Source organism: Pristis pectinata, chromosome 23 (assembly GCF_009764475.1).
Source record: "Pristis pectinata isolate sPriPec2 chromosome 23, sPriPec2.1.pri, whole genome shotgun sequence".
In the NCBI taxonomy this organism is placed as follows: Eukaryota; Metazoa; Chordata; class Chondrichthyes; order Rhinopristiformes; family Pristidae; genus Pristis; species Pristis pectinata.
This window is the reverse complement of record NC_067427.1, coordinates 20,042,202-20,065,329: the sequence shown is the minus strand read 5'-3', so window position 1 is coordinate 20,065,329 and position 23,128 is coordinate 20,042,202. Positions and strand designations below refer to the sequence as shown.

Sequence of the window (23,128 nt, the reverse complement as noted above, 5' to 3'; positions counted from 1 at the left end):
GTAATCTGAAAGTTTCAGCATCACAGTCAGAAACTATTTCAACAGTCAAAGTATCCCAGTTAAATCAGTCATCTGTTGGGCCGGTATATTGATATTGGAATATCAGTCATAACACATGATATAAAAATAGTGACTCTGTCTGATATTTAAATGGTCTTTGTTTCTTTAAAGCTGGGTATTTTTATTACATTCTCTCTGTTTCTAGCCAGCTGAAGCTCTGCTTGTAACGAGTCTTGGAATTCTTCTTGAACAGCAGGACAGGTAGGTTTGTAACTTACGTGTTTGTGCAGTGCTTCCTTCAGTTTATTTTGCTTCAGGTCTAATTTCTTTCTCCATTGCTTTCTTTCAGAAACAGACTCAAGCTACTAAGAAAGGGTCTGGGAGTGAGCCCTGCAGACATGTACCGATGGAAATTGTCATCTCATGAACCTTGCAGTTCTACTTGTACAACAGGTACCCTGTATGCTCCTTATTCATGCCCTAGAACTACAACTTGCAGTGTGATTAAAGAATACCATGGGGTGATATATCTGGTGAAAGAGAATAGGCCTAGCAGCTTCAAACACTGGTTTAAAGAAGTTCCTGCTGCCAAAAGGAGAGGGTCTGAAGTATAATCATTTACATGCTATTATGAGCAACCAACTGTAATACACATAGCCTCTGAAACCTCATCCAAAAAATTCAAGCACTGTAGTTGACTATTGTTGACAAACCCCATTGAGTCTCAGCATTTCACCACTTGGTGTCAGACTTGGCATGGGAAATTCTCTAGTCAGACGGTTGTGGTTCCATCCTCATTCCAGAGACTCAAGTACATAATTAGTAATTGGGAATCAACAAGTTTTCCCAATGGGACAGAGGAAACTTGATTTATAAGTGGTAGTTCAGCCAAAATAGTGGTGGCCATTCAAGGAAGCCAAAAGGGAATTTGCAGCTATGAGTTGCGTGGAGTATTCTGAGGTCATAAAAGGCACCATATAAATGGAAGTCTTTATTCATTTTCTTTGCATGGACCAATGTTTGACAGTTTTTGGATATTGAGGTGAAACACTGAAATCTAACCATTGAAACTCCCAAGGAAAGAAATTGCAGCCCATCTCTATCACACCAGCTTTATATACCACCCAACGAGCTGGATCAGTCTGTTTGCTTTCTGTCCATTTCAGAACAGAAGGAACATTTCCACAGTTAGTTGTATTCTGAAAGGAATTTTCAGTTAAGTCAAGACAAATCTTTGAATAATTTTACTCTGAAAATGCATTCATAATAAGATCAGTCTGGCCTATTTGCATTCATGGTCATTGTGATATTGGATGTTCTGAAACACCAACATAATTGTAATGAGGAATTCTGTTATTTCTGAATAATTTGCATATATATACGGAATATATGAAAATTAATCAAATATCTCATGGACTGTTAGGCATCCATTGTAGCTAATCTCATTCTGGTATGTTTTTAGATCATAACATTTATCACTTCAGTGTTTAATATGCAATATAAATTTTCATTAATGTACTTGTAGCAGCTTAGAACATTGAACTAAAGGAAGAAGCACCACTGACTGCTTAAAATTATATACAAGTTGCTGCTTTTGGAATCTTGCTGGATACAAATTAGTTGTGTTTCACTACATAGCAATGATGGCACTTTTAACAGTAATGCCTTTGGGACACCCTTAGGGATGTGATAAAACACCAAGTAAATGCACATACCATCTTTTTTATCAATGAACTCAGGTCATTGTTGTAGTGACATACGTTTATTGTTCAATGCAGTTAACCATTCCACTTTGTTTGTTTCTTCTCCATAATTCATATACATATACACAAAAAGCAAAATATATTTTCACATTGTGATTATCCAAATTATTTTGTATTTTCACATGTGCTGCTTTTAGTCATTTACTAATTTCTGCTCAGTAAAATTACTGCAAAATTTATGATTTTATGATTACCTTTCATGTTTCATCCTCAATTAAAAGACGTATTTGTCTGCACGACACACAAAAAACTGCCATTGAAAGTATAAAAATCATATTTCTGAGTGAGATCATCAATCATTATTAAAGTATGCACCATGGGTGATAATTCCATGTATCCTAGTGGTGTTTACCTGACGTCCAGCTTCAACACTTGATCAATGCCCGTAATTCATTTGTGGTGAGATGTTCAACAGCATCAGTGTGAACCATGGCTGGTGCCGTTAATTCCTGAAGTCAAAGGCAGCATATTGCACAACCCTCCGCTACAAATCTCAAGTAGACTGATTCAGACTGGGATCCTTTGTAGCACAACCCCAGATGGTTTCAGCAAACTCCCCTTCATAATTAAGTGCCAGAAGAAATCCTACAATAAGAGAAGTGTTTATATGTTGATCAGAACAGAAGTTATGTTTATAAGATCAGAAATCTTTTTTAAAAAGGAGAATCATCTAACAAGAGGGAAAGCACTCACAGCAGAAAGTTGCCAGAGAAGTGTCTGAGGGTGTGAATGCCTTCTATGAACATCTACACTTTTAGGAGGAGCCTTGTAATGCAGTCAAATGTCCACTCCACATGTAAATGCTAGAAGTTTGCCAATAGAGATTTTCTGTAGTGCAGCATTGAGTAGCAAAGCATTATATTTGGCACTTGTCAACAGAGATACTCTGCATGAATACTGAGGCAAGGTTTCTGAGACTGAAGTGACCCCCAACTTCGACTTGAAGAACAATGCCGGCACTTGTGTTTGTATGCTGGTTGGTTAGTTGGAATAATTGGGCTAATTGCAAAATGGAGAATAATCTCCCCCAGATTCTTTTTGAGATTAACCTCTGTGTTGCACTGAAGTATCTATCACTCCAGATCTACACTCAACTGGTTTTAATAGTAATTTTGCTCTCTCCTTGCATTCCTAATATTAAGCATAATCTACTTTTATTCTGTGCAATAAGAGCTATTTCATTGCTTCTGGTACTGCTTCATGGATTCTTGTTGTATTTAATGTATACTAATAGAAAGAACAATTGTGCACAATGTGGTGGATTGTCAAAATTTCTTACACAGCATTCACATTTCAGATTATCCACCATTTTCCATTTTTTATGTAAGCTGTTTAGATGTACCAAGGATCACCAAATGATGACGACCCACCACCAAGGTAGAGAGAAGTTTTCGGAATTGAACAGATTTTTGTTGGAGACTAAGATTTATGGCCATTGTCGTCTCTATTTTTCTTCCCACAAGGCCGCTGAGATTTAGGCTCTTGGTAGCTAATTATTTCAGAATGTGAGGGCAGGGTTGGGAAAGCAAACTTACTAGTGTGACCTCATTCAGGATCCCCAGACAGAAACTACATGAAGAAGCCAGTCATGTCAGTATTTGTTAGATTCCATTTTTGGATAATTTTGTAATGTTAGTTTAATTTAATTCTTCACTGAGAGGCAGCAAAAACATAGCAATAATGAATTACAACTAGCTTGCAATCAGACTGTAATGTACTGATATTGGGTCACAATCAAATGACTGGAGCTAATATTGTGATCATCTCCTGCCAAATTACTGTATTTGCCACCCTTGTGTATGGAACAGAAAGAAAATATATTGTGCTCCTTTTTAAACACTGTCTATTGTGTGCAGGAGTTGCCACTTCATTTGCTGTGTGCATTCGTTATGATGGTGTTGAAGTTGAAGATTCGTATTGTGATTCTGCAACTCGACCAGAGCCAATTCATGAGTTTTGTGTAGGAAGAGAATGTCAACCAAGGTAAAAAATCTGTTCTCTTTTTATATTATTCTTCCACATACCTAGTATTTATTGAAGGAATCATTTCTCAAGATATGGCTCGAGTTGAAGGGCATCAAATATTGCCCCATTAGAAAAATTAACAGCATATATAATTAAAGAAAATACAGTAAACTTGTAGACAGCTAGCTGGAGAATAGTAAAGAAGACTAAATGGTTTTTAGATGGATAAGAGTTGGACATTTGCTCAATTTTAGGGCTCTTTGATAGAATGGTTTTAGTTTTCCAGATGCTTTTATAACTGATTTGGACATAGAGAATAGCACTGAATCTTGAAGGAAAATTAGAAGAAGTGTTGTCTCAAAGATAGGCCATGGAATGCTTTAGCAAATAATGTAGAGATTCAATTATTCCCTGCTTTTTGCTGGCAGTTTTCTATGGCACTTCTCAGAGTAAGTGCTGGCAAGTTTCGGAAATCCTGAGCAAATGCAGAAGTCCCAAACTTAATGGGCCAAGCTCTATTGGCAATTTCCCAGCTGTGCTCAGCTGCTAAACTTCACACAGTCCAGTGGCAGGAGCTTGCTGAGATTCTCCAGCACTTACCCTAGAGAATCTGCTCTCAGATCCTGCGCCAGTTAGACCTGGCACAGGATCATCAAGCACATTTATTTGAATGATGGTCTTGTGGCTGTGAAGAATAAGCTAGGTTATATTTTGTTTAATTACTGGTGTTTGGTTTAATATTTTTAATTATTCAAACTTTTTATGTTTGATTTTATTTTTATTAAATAGAATTAGAATACTTTTAATGATTTTTTGAGTACCCTTAACATCCAGAAGTACTGAAAAATCATTGACAACTTTGACAGATATTCAAACTGAGAGCATGGTTTTGCTGTCCAAGTTTTCCAGAGGAGATTCATGGGTTGGACTGTTTTGGCCTGCCCACAATCCCTGGTTATGTCATTTGATACCTATTGCTACTTGTCTCTAGAACCAACAAGATCAGCCTTCTGAAGTTGGAAAAGATAAGTTTGGGGGAAATTAGGCAGAGAGTCCCACATAGGAAAACCATGCCAATGATTTGAAAAGGAAGGTTATATTAGAATAGTGGAGAAAAGCTTAAAAATTAAAGGTAGCTGGGTTAGAAATTATAATGCACTTTGACCTGATTAAAGCAGTGTCGTGTGAGGGCCTTGGAGCCACAAAATTTCATTATTAGGTACTCTGGCAGCAATAGTTTACTCTGCACAATGCGTCAATGGTGTTCATGACACAAATCACGCAAAGATCTATTGTCCACTAGCTTCTACCATTCTGAAGTGAAGCTCGTGGAAGCGGGAGAAAGTTGATTACAAGGGTAGAGAAGAGAGTCACAAGGGGAGGAAGATCTGGGATAAAAGAGGATCATGGGATTAACAATTACAGGAGTGAGAGATGTGGAGGGTCAGAAGAGATCTTGCAATGGTTGGTTGGTGATATGGGAAGGAGTTTCTCAAGGACTTCTACAATGAGGGGACTGGGGTGGTGGGAATTATCACTATGAAAGAACACTAAAGTAAGAACTGATATGGAATAAGATTGATGCCTCCAATTTGTCTTGGCAGCCCAAGTAAAGTTGAACCCACTTCCATCCCACCCCTTTTAAACAGCACTGAATTCAGCTTTAACTCTTCAGTTAAAACATGCTTCGGTGTGCAAGGCCTGTGCCATCTGTAGGCCTTATAAGTACAAACAGTTTTGGGCTGCACATCAAAAGGAGTATTTCTCAACATTTTAATATAATTGAGCATGCCCAGGGCTCTCCATGCATGTGTGCATCAATATGGATGGAGGACCCAGAACAAAATGTTGGAAGTCTGCTACCATTGCATTAGGTACTGTGATCAAGGTCTTTAATGCACAAAATGTGTGAAAACTTAGAAAGCTTAAAATTTCTCGGCCTTTAGCTTCAGTTGAAGAACTCTGAATTCAGCATGTACAAAGCTGTAGTTTCAACAATTACATTTCAAAAACAGGAAGCAAGGAGTAGAAATGTGTCTGGATCTACTTGCATGTCTGGACCTACTGCTAAGTGAGAAGCCACACCAGAACTAAGAGTCCAAGAAACAATAAGAATGATGCTTAGGTCTCCAGCAATTTGCTGGACAAAAATATCCTATTTAGGCATGCCAGTCTAGTGAATGCAGAAGGAGAATCTTTTGATTTCAGAAGGAATAATAATCAATGAAAAGCCACATTCAGTTTATTGACTTTTTAAGTGGGTGGTAAGAGCAGGAGGTCCAAGTTTAGGAACATTTTGAATAGACTGATCAGTCCTTGAAGTTTTTAAAAAAGTTAATGTTCAATAAACTTATCTAAATGCCTATCCAGCACTCTTAGAATTACTGATTATTGGCCTTGGTTGTCTTCCTGAGTAATTATCTATGTGTATTCCATAAATGATATGACTTGTTCATGTACATTCCATCTTTTTATCCTCGTACTGTGTTCCCTGCTTGTAAGATTGTGATGTCATGCAGAGTTTTTCATGGCTAAGCTTTTAAATTCTTCAATGCTACAATATTTTGCCCTTTTTAAGATGGAGTAAATGGCTGTGAATGTTTATTTATGATGGTTTGTCCTTTTGTAAATAACTTGTTACAGATGGGAGACAAGTAGTTGGAGTGAATGTTCACGAACCTGTGGAGAAGGATACCAATTTCGAATAGTCCGTTGCTGGAAGATTATTTCTGCAGGATTTGACAGCTCAGTGTACAATGAAATGTGTGAATCTGCTGATCTCTTCAGGCCATCAGAACGTAAAACCTGCAAAAATCCAGCTTGTGGCCCACAGTGGGAGATGTCAGAATGGTCAGAGGTAGGAATTCCTTCAGGTTTTTATATAGAACTGATTCAGCCTTCTAAATTTATCGTTTAGATGAATTCCACTTACCATATGTACATCAAACAATCCATTAGGGTGATTACAACGAATTCCTGAGAGAATATCATGCTGGGTTTCTTGTGATTTTTTTTTCCCCTCAGAATTCAATGCCTAGAATTTTGATTTCATCTATTTTTGGTGGATGGAAACATTATGGCTGGTGTCAAATCAGGTCCCTCAAACATACAATTGATGCAACATTCAGTTAGTTTATACCCAGAAAGAAGCTCTGAAATGGGACCTTTACAGTTATCAATGGGACCCAGCTCAATTGAATGCAGCTGGCAACTTGCTGTGCAGCAATTAAGGAAGGACGCAAGCTGAGTACCACAGAAGAGTAGCTGCATGGGAGAGGGAAGGGATTTAGAAATAGAGCCTGGGTATTGGAGCCAACCTGAATGGGATCTGAATACATGTCAAGTTCAGATAGAGCTGGGTTTGGAATAAATTGTTTTTGATGTCAGGTTGAATTGAGTCAGGCCAGCTCTTTCTAAACGTCTAACAGTGTCATAGAGCTGTACAGCACAGAAACAGGCCTCCATGCTGACCAAGTTGTCTAACTGAGCTGGTCCCATTTGGCCCATATCCCTCGCAACCTTTCCTATCCATGTACCTGTCCAAATGTCTTTTTAAATGTCATTAAAAAAAATGCAAAAACCTGCATTTATCTGAATTAAACTCCATCTGTCATTCCTCAGCCCACTGGCCCATTTAATCAAGATCCCATTGTAACCTTTGCTGTTCATGATCATGATTGTTGGAGCTGCAGTTATTAGGAGCTACAAATATTGCAAACAAGCATTTCAATTATGTAAAGTGATAAAGTTGCAGTCATATTTAAATACATGATATTAATTAAATAGTTAATGTAATGAATTTTACTTTACAGGTGCCAGTGTAGAAAAAGACTAGTTATTTACCCCAGTAGTTATGTAGAAAAAAAATTATAATGCTACATTTGTGTATTAACTTTTCCTACTGGACAACAGAATAATTTTACAAATGTAGCTAGACAAAGTAATCTTTTTTAAATTTATCATATACTGATCTGAAGCTTCATCTCAAGAAAGCTACATTTGAAAAACTCGGCCACCATTCACCACCTATATGAATAGAGGCAACCAACGCAGATACTATCTTTGTACTTGATTTACAGTGAGAATTTCCTGCAGATATTGAACTTGTTAACACGTATGGTCTTTCATTTAATTTTGAGTACATTTCTCGTCATGATAACACTATATCCCATCGCAAGGTGTGGTATACTTGGTACTGAAATAGAAAGCGTTATTAACAACCTCAAGGGAGATTTTATTTCCCAGGTGAAAATCTTGAACAGAGTAAAATCAGAAAAGTGTTTGTCTCTTTATTAGAACAAAGGTCAAATATCTAGTAAGGATGTTGACACATAGAAGCAAGTAATGTTCAGGACTTTATATAAACAAATGCACTCCATATTAACGGGGACCATATGAGGGTCCTGAAATGCTGGGTAAAATCGGCACATCTGCAATTATTCACTTTGGAAGGAACAAAGAGAAAGCAAATGATTATTTAAATAGAGTGAGACTACAAAATTTTACAGCTCAAAGGGCTGTGGGGGTCCAAGTGCATGCAACATAAAGAGCTGGCATGCAGGTACAGCAAGTAAATAGGAAGGCCAATGGAATGTTAGCCCTTGTTGCAAGGGGTATGGAATGTAAAATTAGGAAAGCTTTGATGCAAGTTTACAGGGTTCTGGTGACATTGCAGCTAGAGTACTGCATACAGTTTTAATCTTCTTGTTTACGAAAGGACATACTTGTATTGGATCTTGTCCAGAGAAGGTTCACAAGGTCAATTCCTGGGATGAAGGGTTGGCATATGAAGAGGCTGAACAGGTTGGACCAAAGCTCATTGGAGTTAGAAGAATGAGAAGTGATAGAGTTGACATTGTTCTCACTGTGACTGATTAGACTAAACCATTGTCAAAACAGATTTCATCTGTATTCTGTGGTGTGAGATCAATTCATGATCTGCAAGTGTGACTACACTTATTCCATTTGTGGCTTGGTTCTATGTCGTCAGTACAAGCTTAGCTGAATAAGCTTTTCTTGACTGCCACTCTGTATCAATCAAAATCATAAACTGCAGTTGCTTATGTTGCGCACAATATAACTTTGTGGCTGCATAAGTTCATTGTGGCCAGCCCATGTAAATATGCCGAAAAAATATATCACTCTGATGTCTGCCATGCTACTCATCTGAAGGACAGCAGCATATGGAATCTTGTCCTACCATGGTATCAGATTTCAAAGACAGCACAAATAAGAGTGAAATTTTGAAATGCGGCCTTCTGGATAGTAGAAGTCACACAGCCATACAGCAGTGTGGGCAACTTGACATTGCTATGGAAATCTAATTTAGTCTTCAGAAGTACACTGTGCTCATCTCACAGATATGTGGTCAAATGCCCCAAAACATCATTGGCATTGGAAAGGCAAACATTAAAAGAGCAAAATTAACAATGTGATAATGAGTACTTCCTTGAATGCAAACTTGTCTACTGCTTACTGATCATGGCAATCAGTCTTGACAGTTAATCTAATCGAAACATTCAGTTTCCTTCAGACTGGTGGTTGACGTGCCTCCATCGTACAGCTCCAGCAAAAAAGTTTAGTTTTTGTTATGTTAATCTGTCTGGGAAAGCAAGCCTTGGATAACTAGGGTCTGCAATTTTCACTTGACCTTCAGTGTTGAAGATCAGAAACATACATATTGGAACTAGAATATCAAGGTTGCAATTTTGGAAGACAGCATCAATGAGACTGTTACTGAACAGTAATGGTACCAGCATATACATCCTTGCTTGATTCCATTATTTACACCAAAAGTTGTGGAGACATTTTCAGCAGCCATGATTTTTGCTAACGTGCTGTCATGGAAAGAGTGAAAGATGTCTGCGTATTTCTCCTGACAGCATATTGTACATATTTAAGTTGAAAGAACAAAAGAATTTAAAATATTCTTCTTGTATTCCTATTCAAGTCTCTCATTTCATTCAAAATTTACCAGCTGGGAAACGTCCCCTTAGCCAAAGCCATTTCACGTCCTAGGCTCTGGCAAATGCAGAGGGAAGATTTCCCCATTCCTATGGCAAAAAAACCTCCCTTTTTCTGACAAAAACAAAATGGTTGGGTGCTTCAATTCAGTCCTTTACTTTTTGATATTATAACTCACAAGATAGAAAAATAATTGCAATTAAAGATCTAAAGTGCAGTTTAAACAACTAATGCATTTTCTTTCTCAGTGTACAGCAAAGTGTGCAGAACGGATTGCTGTGACCAGGGAAGTGAGATGTTCAAATGAAGAATGGTTGTGTGATGAGAAAACAAAGCCACCATCTCAGAAAGAATGTGTTGGACCCCCTTGTGATCGACAGTGGACTGTTTCAGATTGGGGCCCAGTGAGTCCAATTGTATAACAGTTTGAACTATAGATTATACTTTCTATCCAGCAGATTTGAATTTTCTTTCACCTTTGGCTTCCTTTATTTCACCTTGATAGATAAATGATGTTTTCAACTGGAGAAATGAATAGTTCAGACTGTAAAAGGAGAAGAAATAGCTAGTCTGACAACTTAATCAGAAGTACTGATAAGTTTAAGCAGCAAATACAAATAAATTCAATTTTTCTGGAACTCTAGCTCATTGGAGTTCCAGAAAATTTGCTCATCTGCTATTCTATCGCCAACAAAAAACAGTCCATTCATTGTACCTGCCAGGATGCTCGTCATTCCATCCCAGTGATGACAAGGGTAATAATCAAGTTCATGTTGGCAGCTATCATCTGTAAGGACATTTACATACAATGCAATCCATGATCCATTTCTCTGGGTAGTATTGAGAGCTAAAAGTTTTGTTAATTTGTGTTGGAAGTAAAATGTTGAATTATTGAATAAATTATTTTAATAAAACATTGTAACATGTCATGTGTATATTAAAACAATCCATTTTAATTCTTAAACAAGTTCACAATAGGTTTTTACTTCTAGTGATCTTTTTTGCTCTTATAAAGAGAGAATTGTAGTGCAATAGTAATTTCTTCCTGAACCATTAAATTGCCATCTACATCTGTTGTGAAGACTTGTAATACATATCCAAATGAAATAAAGATTGCCTTAGTAAAGGGTCTTTCACAACCTCAGGGAATGCCATAGTGCTTTACAGCCTTTGAAGTACTTTTGGGATGTAGTGACTATTCATAAAGTAAGAAACTGATTTGCACATTGCAAGCTCCCACAAACAGCAATGTGATAATGAACAGAGCCTGAGCTTCTGACTTTGAATGGTAAATACTAAGAAGGATGATGGGGAGAATTCTCTGTTCTTCAAAATAGTACCATGGGTTCTTTCATCTGCACTTTTTGAGGCAGAAAGGTGCCATGGTTTAGCTTATCTGAAATATTTAGAAAATTAGTTATGGGGAAGCATTAGAGATTATGAGGGAACAAAGATTTGTATATACCTTGTTTTGTCAATTTTTTTTTTGATTCAGTTAATTCCACTCAACCATCTACTTCTGAATGTGACAGGTTCAAACTCTCTGGTCTTCAGATCTACAAATTATGCATCCTAAAAGGCGCATGTTAGGGTGTTACACACTTCCCCAATAATTATTTGGTTGTGGGGCATTTGCTCTGAACTTGGGTCATCAGGTGATACTATGCAGTAACAGGCCCTTCAGCTCATTGAATCTGCATTCAAACACTGTTATATTAGTCCAGTACTAATCCTGTTATTCTTCCCACATCAACTCCCCCAAAATTCTACCACCCACCTACAGATTGAAGCGATTTACCATGGCCATTTAACCTGCCAACTGCATGTCTTTGGGATGTGGGAGAAAAACCAAGCACCTGGTGGAAACCCACACAGTCTTGGGGAGAACTTGCAAACAGGCAGGACCAGAGGTCAGGATTGAACCCAGGTCACTGGAGCTGTGAGGCAGCAGCTCTACCAACTGTACCATTGTGCCACCCCAAGCCCTCAAATACAACTGCTGTTACAAGCTTTCTTTTGTGTTCCACTAATTGCACGTACTACTTCCAAGGTCAGGGCAAAGAGAAAGCCAGTAGTTAAGTCTTTAGATATTAATGGTAACAAGTGATATTGGGTTAATGCAGGAAAATGGCACTGAAGTAAAAGATTAGCTCTGTTCTTATTGAATGGTGGAGCAGGCACATGGGGCCAAATAACTTATTCCTGCTTCTGTTTGATTTTCTTCTACCAGAACCTGTACTGACCCAGGTTTGGGGTTAGGGATGATGACCTAGATGGTGGAAGGATGAGGCAGAGATTAGCAGGTGTGACGGGTGTTAATCATGTGTCAATAGATTCTTAAAGAGAAAAAGTAAGTAATGGGAATTAACTGGGTGGGATCCCAGTCTAAAACTATGAAGACATGTTTTTTCCTGGAGAATCAGCAACAAACACTCCTGGGACAAAGTAGACTAGTTCTGTTGGTAACTGTCCAAAACAGTACTTGCATGGGAGATGAAATAATTTGACATGAAAACTGCATCAGATGCATGAAGGTGTTAATCAAATTTCTGGGATGGTCCACTTCAATGTGGAAGTGGTCACAATTGTGTTCCACTCTGGAAAAAGACTACTTTCAGACACAGCTCTAAAGTAAACGCATCCAAATTTCTTGGACAGCCATTTTAATGAAACTTTACATCATGGCTTCAGTATCTCTCCCACCATGCTTTTGAGTGTTTGCCAATTTAATATTATGAAAAGTCTTGGGATACTTTAATATTAACAGTAGTATATAAATGGGTTATATGATTCATTACCTATTCATGGTCTTCCCTGTGCAATAATCAGTGCAGCATGGCATTCAGGTAATCTTTGTGGAAATTCTGAAGCATGCATAGCTTTTGGAGTCTGTATATTGATGTTGCTTTGATCATTTCTTTCCTATGCATTCAGTGTTCTGGTCCTTGTGGGCAGGGAAGAATGATAAGACATGTCTACTGCAGAAACTCAGAGGGCAGGGTCATGCCTGAATCTCAGTGCAGCCCTCAGTTAAAACCCCATGCAATACATCCCTGTGGAGCCAAAGATTGCTCTCCCCATTGGCTGGCCCAGGATTGGGAACGGGTGAGTTAAGAAATAGTTTTCTTTGCCTTTTTTATTTTTATGTGCAAGCTGTCATTGTGTTTTAAATGTGCAAACAAGTGTCCTATTTAAAATTATATGATTTTCACTTCATTCTACAGTGTATTCTCATGATACCAGGTCAGTAGAATTATATGTTGGTATTGTTATTAGAGGGTTTGGTTGTGTACTATTGTTGAACTTGTGGAATATAAATTGAGTGACTCAAGTTAAAACTGATCCTGAAGTAGAGTTAGCCCTCTTCACGCTGGAGACTCATTCCCCTTAGCTGCTGGGTTCTAATTCCAGACTTAAGATACATTACATTAAATGCAGCATTAGTATGAGTTTAAACCATTTCTTATCAATGCTACAACTATGTACCTAGAAACTCTAGTCCAAACTAATGGGTCTACCAGAAAGGCACAGCAACAGGATCCCAATGACTGTTTTGGTGGCATTCCACTGTAAACTTGAGGCTGAGGCAAAGTGTTGCACAATTTGGGACAGTACCAGTACTCCCTTTTGAGGTCATGCCAGGAACCTCAGACCCAATCAAGGCTGTGCTGTGGCACTGAAACCCATTGTTTGGTTGGAGAGGTGGGATCAGGAACAGGAGACCAACATTTGGTGTGAGGGAGTTGAGGGGAACTGGGAATGGGAGAGTCAGTCTTAATGTTGTTGGTGGGAGTAAAGCAGGTGTTCAGATGCAGGAGACTGGCACTTGGAGGTGGAGGGAGCAAGAGTAGGAGACTGGCAATTGGTGTTGCTGAAGGAGGGAGAATTGGAAGTAGAAGAGGGTTTAAGATGGCAGTAAGTAGAGGGGGAAATCAGACTAGCAGTACATCCCAGTGGTGGAAAGCACAGGTGTGTAGTCTCTGAACTGACAATACATCAAGGGGGAGATTGGGTCCAGTAGCACATTAGTGGGGAGAGGGGTTGGGGGTGATTATTGGAACAGACAGTACATCTGGAGATTGTGACTGACAATGCAGTAGTGGGGATCAAAGGGTGTAAATTAATTTAGAAAGGGTAGTCCCTCAACAATAACAGAGGAATTTCATAGAACATTTGCATGCTAATGCCCCATTGTATAATTTCAGGGTAGCATGGAAGTAATATAACAGAGATAACAATATTTGTTTCCATATTTAGAGATTCCTACCTCGATATTTACATGATCCCAAGAAGTATGACATTCACATTTGAGCTCTGTACACTCAGATACTTATAACTTTATACAGCTGGCTGTTTGTGAATTCTCTAAAACCAGTAGGGTCATTGAAGTACTCTACAGTTCTAAAGCTGGTAGAGGTAATCTGCATTTAAGGCACAGACTATTTCTTTGCACAATGTGAGGCTAGTTTTATTGCATAATGTAAGCAGATATGATCTATAAATATATCAGAAACAGGAGGGTAACCAGGGAAAGAGTGAGTCCCCTTGAGGATCAAAGGAGTAATCAATGTCATAGAATCATACAGCACGGAATGGGGCCTTCAGCTGAAATGGTCCATGCCAACCAAGATGCCGATCCAAGCTGCTCCCATTTGCCAGCATTTGGCCCATAACCTTTCCTATCCATATACCTGTCCAACTGTCTTTTAAAAGTTGTTATTGTACCTGCCTGAACAACTTCCTCTGGCATCTCATTCCACATTCATACCACCCTTTGTGTTTTAAAAAAAAGTTGCCCCTCAAGTTCCTGTTAAATCTTTCCACACTCCCCTTAAACCTATGCCCTCAAGTTCTTGATTCCCCAACCCTGGGGAAAAAGACTGAGTGCATTCACTCTATCTATGCCCCTCATGATTTTATACACTTCTACAAGATCATTTTACAGTCTCCTACATTCCAAGGAATAAAGTCCTAGCCTGTCCAACCTCTCCTTCTAACTCAGTCCCTCGAGCCCTGGTAACATCCTTGTAAATCTTTCCTGCGCTCTTTTCTGTTTAATTACATCCTTCCTCTAGCAAGGCGACCAAAGCTGAACACAATACTCCCATTGTGGCCTCCCCAGCATCCTGTACAACTGCACCATGACCTCCCAACTTTCATACTCAGTGCCCTAACTAATGAAAGCCAGCGTGCCAAAAGCCTTCTTCATCACCCTGTCTACCTGTGACTCCACTTTCAGGGAACCAAATACTTGAGCTCCAAGCTCCCTCTGTTCTACAACACTCCCCAGGGCCCTGTGGAGCTAGGTGATGTGGGCCAGGTTCTAAATGAATACTTCTTATCAAGGAGAAGGAAGTGGAAGATAGTAATGACATGCTCCAGATTATCCATGTGTTACTAAGGAGGTGTTAGATGTCATGGAATGTATAAAGGTCAATAAATCCCCAGAGCTGGATGAGACCTATCCCAGGTTGCTATGGGAAGCATAAGAAGAGATGGCTGCAGCCCTGACATAAACCTTTGTATCTTCATTCACTATAGGTGAGTGACCAAAAGACTAGAGATTAGCTAATGCTGTTCCTTTATTTAAGAAGGGCAGCAGGGATAAGCCTGGCAACTGCAGGGCAGTGAGCCTTATGTTAGCAATAGGGAAATTATTGGAGAAAATCCTAAGAGGTTAGGTTTATGTACATTTGGAAAGGCAAGAGCTGATCAGGGATAGTCAAGGGGAAATCCAGCCTCACAAATTTGATTCAGTTTTTTTGAGGAGGGACCTAAGAAGATTGTTGAAGGCAGGGTGGGAGACATTGTTTACTTGGACTTTAGTAAGGCAAGATCCTGCATGGTAGGATGGTGCAGAAAGCTAAGGCACATGGGATCCAAAGCAAGTTGGCTAATTGGATCCAAAATTGGCTTGGTGATAGAAGGCAGAGGATAGTAATGGAAGTATGCTTTTCTGATTATGATCAGTGGTGTACCACAGGGATTGATGCTGAAACCCTTGTTGCTTGGGATATATATTAACGATTTGGATGTGAACGTAGGAGGTATGATTAGTAAGTTTGTGTATGAGATGAAAGTTGGTGGTGCTGTGGATGGCAAAGAAGGTTGTTTAAGGCAACAGCAGAATAAAGAACATATAGAAAGTTGGGTGGAGAATTGGCAAATTGAATTTAATCCCAACAAGTGTGAAGTGATGCATTTTGTGAAGTCATATAGGGCTAGGACATATACAGTAAATGTGGTAGGGTGCTAAGGGATGAACAGAGGAACCTTGGATTCAAGTCCATAATTCCCTAAAATTAGCAACATGGGTATGTAGGATGGTGAAGAAGGCATATGGCATGCTTGCCTTTGTAAGTTATGGCATAAAAAAATAAGAGTTTGGACATTATGTTGCAACTTTAAAACACAGGTTAGACCACACTTAGTAAGGTAAGATCCTGCAATAGTAGGCTGGTGTAGAAGGTCGCACACAATAGGAAGGATGTGATTTCACTGGTGATAAGATTCACCAGGATGTTGCTTGGATTGGAGGACTTTAGTCTGGGGAGAGATTGGATTGGCTCTTTTTTTCCTGGAGTGAAGGAGGCTGAGGGGGTCCTGATAGAAGTATATAAGATTATAAGAGGTGTAGATACGGTAGATATTCAGAATCTTTTTCCCATGGTAGAAGTATCAAAAACAAGAGGGTGTAGGTTTATGTGAGAGGAAGGAGTTTTAAAGGGGATTTTGAGGAGAATGTTTTTTACACAGTGAAAGGTTGATATCTGGAACTCACTGCCAGAGGAGGTGGTACTGCCGGATGAGGTGGTGCAGCCAGATACAATCACTGTTTAAGAGACATTTTGATAGGTACTTAAATTAGCAAGGCATAGAAGGGTACAGACCTAATTCTGGCAAGTGTGTTTAGTGTAATGGGCAAGAAGGTCAGCATGGACAAGGTAGACCATAGGGCCCATTTCTGTGCTGTATACCTCTGATTCTTCAGCTCACTTGAACTGTGCAAGGAATTACAATCAAATTAATAAATTGACAGCTCTTTTTATGGTGTTTGTTGGAGATTTTCTGAGCAGGGGTCTGGAAAATTGTTGAAGTAACTCCCTGTATTCACTACAAATACTGATGAAATGCCAGGTGCATTAAATTCAAGGTTCTAATAATAGCATTAACTTGAAGATTTCGATCTGATCTTCTTCCAACAGTGTAATACAACGTGTGGCCGAGGGACAAAAAGGAGAGTTGTTTTGTGTGTGGGAATTGTGAATGGAAAAGTTAAAACTTTCAATCCTGAGGAATGTGATCCAGCTCAGAAGTTAGTTGAAGAAACAACATGCTTCGAGCGGCCATGTTTCAAATGGTTTACAACTTCATGGTCTGAGGTAATCAGTATAAACCTTGTAACCTGATACCGATCAAAGCATTTCAGCAACATTTTAACAGGTAGCAGCTGTAATCAGACCAAAGACAATATTTTAGTAAAGCATTTAGAGCAATTTTTCAATTGCTTCAATGGTGCATTACCAAGTTAAAATATTGTTGTCTTCATGATAATTTTGTTCTCTTGCCCCATGGCTACTGCTGTCTGATGTTTTGTCCAAGTAATATTCAACCATTAGGACTTCACAGATGAGTCTGATCTCTCTTAATTAAGGTTGGATAGTGATCAGAGTCTGGATGTTTATGGACTTTCCCTCTCAGGCTATAATTTGAATGCTTTTTCCGTCACTCAGTCTGGGGTCAACTAAACAGCACAGACATCAGAGGCAGAATGCTGTACACCATGATCAGTGCAGCTTTGGACAGCCACTGGAGCAGACTGACCCCAGGAAGTTATGTTGTAGGTTGGGAATCTTGCTGAACTTTTGATATTTTTTTTGGTATTGTACTGAAGTGGTTGCTATTGGTTAATTAATTGAAGTAGCTAAGCAAACAGAAAAGCTGGATTTAAAGATGTTCATGTTCAAAAAAGAATTGTTCGTGTTCTTTTTCAGAAATTCGAAAAATAATATATTTTCTATGAAACAAGAGAATCTTGAAGAGAAAGTACCCCTTTTAAATTATCATTCACATTAAATGTTACTTATTTACCTACAGTATAACAATGCAGAGAAAGCCAGTCAGTCCATTACTGTATGTCCATGCTGGGTCCCAGCAAAGTAATCCCTTCAGTCCCCTTTCAATTCCCTGTCTTTCTCACATGCCCATCAACATCTCTTTGGCTCCTTTACTAGCCAATTAACCCACCGGCATATCTTTAGAATGTGAGAGGAAACTGGAGCACATGGCAGGAAACCAACACTTACATGGGGAGAATGTGCAGATGTCACAGACAGCACCCAAGAACATGCTGGGACCCAGGCCCCTGAAAGTGAGGATATATTCATTTTTCAAAGAACAAGAAGAGGCCATTTCCACATTTTTTTGCACCATTCAAATAGCTCACAGGTGACTGATATTTCAACTCTTTCACCTTTGATCTTCTTTGATACTCTGATTTAACAAAATCTGAAAGCTGTCTCAAACCTCAACCTCTGAATGAAGATAATTCCATGCATATTTATGTGAGGAAGTGCTTCCTGATTCTCTTTGTATATAGCCTAGCCCTAATCATATGATTGTAGCCTTTGTTCTGGACTTCTCTCTTTATAGCAAATGACCTTTTATAATTTTAAAACATCAGTTGGATTACCTATAAACTATTTAAACTCAAGGGAAAATCTCTAAACTCCAAGGGAATAAAAGTCAGGTTCTTCAGTTTATCTAACTCCTAGAATAATTCTGTTGAATCTACACCGTACCCTCATCCCATGTTAGTATATCCCTCCTGACATGCAGTATCCAAAATTGAATGTTGGTAAGGGTCTAGCCAGAACTCAGTAAAGTTAAAGCTTAGCTTTCCTTCAACATACCTTCAGCTATTCTATTCCTATTTTCTAGCTTTTAGTGATTTCTGTACCAGGACCCTCTTTGCTTCCATGTAGTTCCTAGTTGCACACCATTTTTTAAAAAAACTCATTGTCACTCTTAAACTCTAGGTTGATGATCTCAAATTTCCCACATTGAACTCCATTGACCAGTGTATTACCCCCCTCATTTATTCTATCGCCTTCAGTTACTTGCTCCCATTTATATAACTTACCAAACCTAAAAGTTAGTAATATCTTCATTCATTTTATCAACATGAGGTCAATAGCCAAGGCCAATTACAGATACCAGGGGAATGCTCCTAGTCACCTTCCCCCTCTGAGTACATCTGATTATCTTTCCTCATGCCTATTTTTGATGTGCAAAACCTGGTTTCACTGAGTCCTAACAACAAATTAGTCTTCTATTTTAAAAAAAAACATAAATGCACAAAATGGCTTTCGACTGGTTTACATCTGGAACCAATAAAAAACACAGGATCTACACGATTCCTTGGAAAACCTCATTCCGTTTACACACCTCCTGCCATTTCACTGAACAGCAAGAAAAAAAAGGCATTTAGTCCTTAAAGGCTCACTCCACATGGCAACCAGATGGCAGCTTCAATACCATGGAGGAGACAGAGGCTGAAGGAGAGAAGACAGCAGCTTCACATTCACTTACGGACTTCTTGTGCCCCATCATGATGCATCATGTGCACCACAAACAACAGGAGACCCATGCAGCCCACCAGAAGAACCTGGCAGGAAGAGGCTACACTGGTTTCCTCCAAGAGTGACAGAGGATATTTATTGTCCTCATAAAATAAATTCAACTTTTCTATGCACTATTGTTTATACCTACAAGGTGTAAATCCTCATTTTAAAAAAAGTATGTCATGTTGAGGCCTGAAATCTTTGAACATGATGTTATTCATTAGAAAATACAGAGATGCTATGGAAAGTCATTAATCCATTGGAGTAGAAATTTGTTCATTCATGTGCTGTAATCGGTGCAGATGGACCTGCAAGGTAGGATGTTAGATTTTTGATGCACCATCTGGACATCCTGCTGGATTCTTGGTGTATTATGTTGTGGTAATATTTAGATAAAGACTGTGAAGACTTGGCTTGCAATGGGGACCACAATTTTCAGTGCCTCCTTAGCAGATCTCTATACTAGTGTTGGTTTTATGTTTACTTTTAGCTTGTGCTGAAATACTTCCCTCCTATGTTCCGTTGGGAGATGAGGCTGTAGGTATTAAGCAGGGACATCCTCCTGGTAGCCACCTTCATTCTCCTGCTTCTGTTGCTCTTCAGGCTCTGCTTTGTGGCCTTCAGGCTCCAGGTCTCTTTGCTAATCATTCCTTGGCATCAGCTATTGTGTTTGAGATGCAAGGTTGTGCAGTTACAGCACATAACATTGAAGATTCCACATCTGCTTGAAATATACTACAGAATGCCTTCAGGTTGATGCGGGCAATGAAACAACACCTTAACAGTACCAACTGCTTTTTCACTATATCCTGATATTTTATATGATGCTCATGGTTTCTGTGTTCAGCTGCTATGGTTGCAAAGCACATTGATGCAAAGAGTCAGGGAGATAAAGGGTAGTCCTTTTCCTCCCCGATCTGTCCTTCTGGGCATTGCTGGCCACTTAAAATATCCAGCAGTTTGAAATTCCTCAATGAAGATGCTATGTGTGCTTCGCAGAAACATGGCATTTACCATGAGGAAGTTCTTCTCATGATCCACAGCCAGCTGCATATTGAGGGAGTGGAAGCCTTTCCTGTTGAAGAAATCTAGGTTCTTCGTGGGAACTTTTAGGGAGACATGACAGGAAACAAGGCAGGGCAAGTAACTGAGGTGGCAGTCAGTGAGCACTTTGGCTCTAGTGACCATAGTTCTATTAGTTTTAATAGAAAAGGATAGGACAGCTCCACAGGTTAGGGTCCTAAACTGGAGCAGGGCTAATTTTGAGGGAAGTAGGCAGGATCCAGCAGAGGTCAAAAAGCCTGTTTGAAGGGAAAGGAATGAATGGCAAGTGGGAGGTTTTTAAGAGTGAGATATCAAGAGTCCAGGGGCAGCATGTTCCTGTTAGGTTGAAGAGTAAACCTGGCAAGTTTGGGGAACCCTGACTAATGAGAGATATTGAGGCTCTTGTCAAGAAAAAGTAGGAAGTATACACTCATAAGATAAAATCTTTTATTAGTCACATGTACATCGAAACACACAGTGAAATACATCTTTTGCATAGTGATTTGGGCGACAGCCCGCAGTGGTTTAGGAGGTCAAGGACAAGTGAATCCCTTAATCACTATAAAAAAAAATTAAGAATACGCTTAAAAGGGAAATCAGGAGGGCAAAGAGGGGATGAGATGAATCTGGCAGGTACGGTTAAGGAAAATCCCAAGAGGCTCTATAGATATATTAAGAATAAAAGAGTGGCTAGGGAGAGAGTAGGCCCCCTTAAAGATCAGTAGGGCCACCTATGTCTCTAGCCAAGGGAAATGAGTGGAATTTTTAAAAAATATTTCTTCTCATTTGCTAAGGAGGAAATTATGATCCCTCGAGAGATGAGGGAAATAAGTGGAGATGTTTTGGAGAACATTCATATTACCAGGGAGGAGTTGTTTGCAGCCTTGCAGTGCATTAAGGTGGATAAATCCCCAGGGCCCAACTGAGTACATCCTCAGACCCTGTAGGAGACTAGAGAAGAAATTGCAGAGGCCCTTGTGGAGATACTTCATCATTAGCCACTGGTGAAGTTCCCAAAGACTGGAAGGTGGCTAACATTGTTCTGTTGTTTAAGAAGGGTAGCAAGGAAAAGCCAGGGAAGTACAGGCTTGTCAGCCTGACATCAGTGGTGGGGAAGTTACTGGAGGGAATTCTGAGGGACAGAATCTGCCAGCATTTGGATAGACAGTCTGTTTAGGAGGAGTCAGCATGGCTTTATGCATGGGAAGTCGTGTTTGATGAATCTTTTAGAGTTCTTTGGATAGGTAACAAAAAGGGTAGATGAGGGTAGGGCAGTGGATGTTGTCCGTTTGGACTTTAGCAAGGCCTTCGACAAGGTCCCACACGGCAGGCTGGTCTGGAAGGTTAGGTCCCAGGGAATCCAAGGAGAGCTGGTTAGGTGGATTCAAGATTCCTTCAGAGGTAAGAAGCAGAGGGTGGTGGTTGAAGGTTGTTTTTCAGAATGGAGACTGGTGACTAGTGGTGTGATGCAGGGGTTAGTGTTGGGACCCTTATTATTTATACAAATGATTTGGATATGAATGCATAAGGCTTGATCAGCATGTATACAGATGACATGAAATTAGGGGGTGTTGTTGAAAGAAGGTTACTGTAAATTACAGGGGGATCTTGATCAGTTAAGGAAGTGGACTGAGGAGTGGCAAGTGGAGTTCAATACAGATTAGTGTGAGGTGATGCATCTTGGAAAGTCAAACCAGAGCAGGACGTACTATGAATGCTAGGGCACTAGGGAGTGTAATGGAACAGGGATCTAGGAGTACAAGTGCATAGTTCGTTGAAAGTAATATCACGGGTAAACAGTGGTGAAAAAGGTGTTTAGCATGCTGGCCTTCAGTCAGGGCACTGAGTATAGGAGTTGGGACATTATGATACAGTTGTTTAAGTCATTGGTGAGGCCACACTTGGAGTACTGCGTACAGTTTTAGTCACCCTATTATAGGAAAGACATGGCTAGGTCTTTATTCCTTGGAATGTAGGAGACTGAGGGGTGACCTTATAGAAGTGTTTAAAATTATGAGACGTATAAATAAGGTGGACGATAAGTCTTATCCCCAAGGTAGGGTAGTCCAAAACTAGGGGGTATAGATTTCAGGTGAGTGGAGAAAGATTTAAAAGGGACCTTAAGGGCAACTTTTTCATGCAGAGAGTGGTGAGTATATGGAATGAGCTGCCAGAGGAAGTGGTTGAGGCAGGTACAATAGTTTCATTTAAGAAACACTTAGATAGGTACATGGAGGGGAGGGTTCTGGAGGGGTATGGGCCGAACGCAGGAAATTGGGACTAACTAGGAGGACAATGTGTTTGGTATGGACTCATTGGGCTGAAGGGCCTGTATCTGTGCTGTATGACTCTGAATGCCTTCGGTGGCTGCCTGCATTTGTGGGATGTCAACAATTGTGGCAAATACCAGGACCTGATGTGCCACCTGTTCCTCACTGATGCTTAAGTAGATGAAATCATTTCTTCATGGATAACAGTGGCTGGGTGAGCTGTCTGGTGTAGCAGTGAACAATAAGTTGTGAACAATGCCAGAAGTCTGCCATTTGGAAATATCCTACAAAAAAGTTGTTAATGTGACCTTGAGCTCCATAGACATAGCAGTATGATCAAGGGTCTTCCTGCAGAATTTACCTACCTCAGTGATGACAGGCTTAGAAAACCCGAGCTCAGAAATGCATTTTTATCAGAGGGGTCTAGGTAAGATGTGTCAATGAAGACTTTCTGGAAGTAGAACTCTTCACTAATGAGCTTGTCTTTGTATTGAGAAAC

General features: G+C 39.6%; 1 protein-coding gene across 1 annotated transcript in view; it reads left to right on the top strand.

Annotated features, from left to right (window-relative positions):
* LOC127582299 (ADAMTS-like protein 2) overlaps positions 1 to 23,128 on the top strand; it is a 57,337-nt gene that overhangs the window by 30,614 nt on the left and 3,595 nt on the right. The window contains exons 11-17 of the mRNA XM_052037477.1: positions 206 to 261; positions 350 to 453; positions 3,620 to 3,746; positions 6,372 to 6,585; positions 9,941 to 10,096; positions 12,627 to 12,797; positions 16,898 to 17,074. Of these exons, the coding sequence (XP_051893437.1) occupies positions 206 to 261; positions 350 to 453; positions 3,620 to 3,746; positions 6,372 to 6,585; positions 9,941 to 10,096; positions 12,627 to 12,797; positions 16,898 to 17,074 (1,005 nt within the window). The remainder of the gene's footprint in view (positions 1 to 205; positions 262 to 349; positions 454 to 3,619; positions 3,747 to 6,371; positions 6,586 to 9,940; positions 10,097 to 12,626; positions 12,798 to 16,897; positions 17,075 to 23,128) is intronic.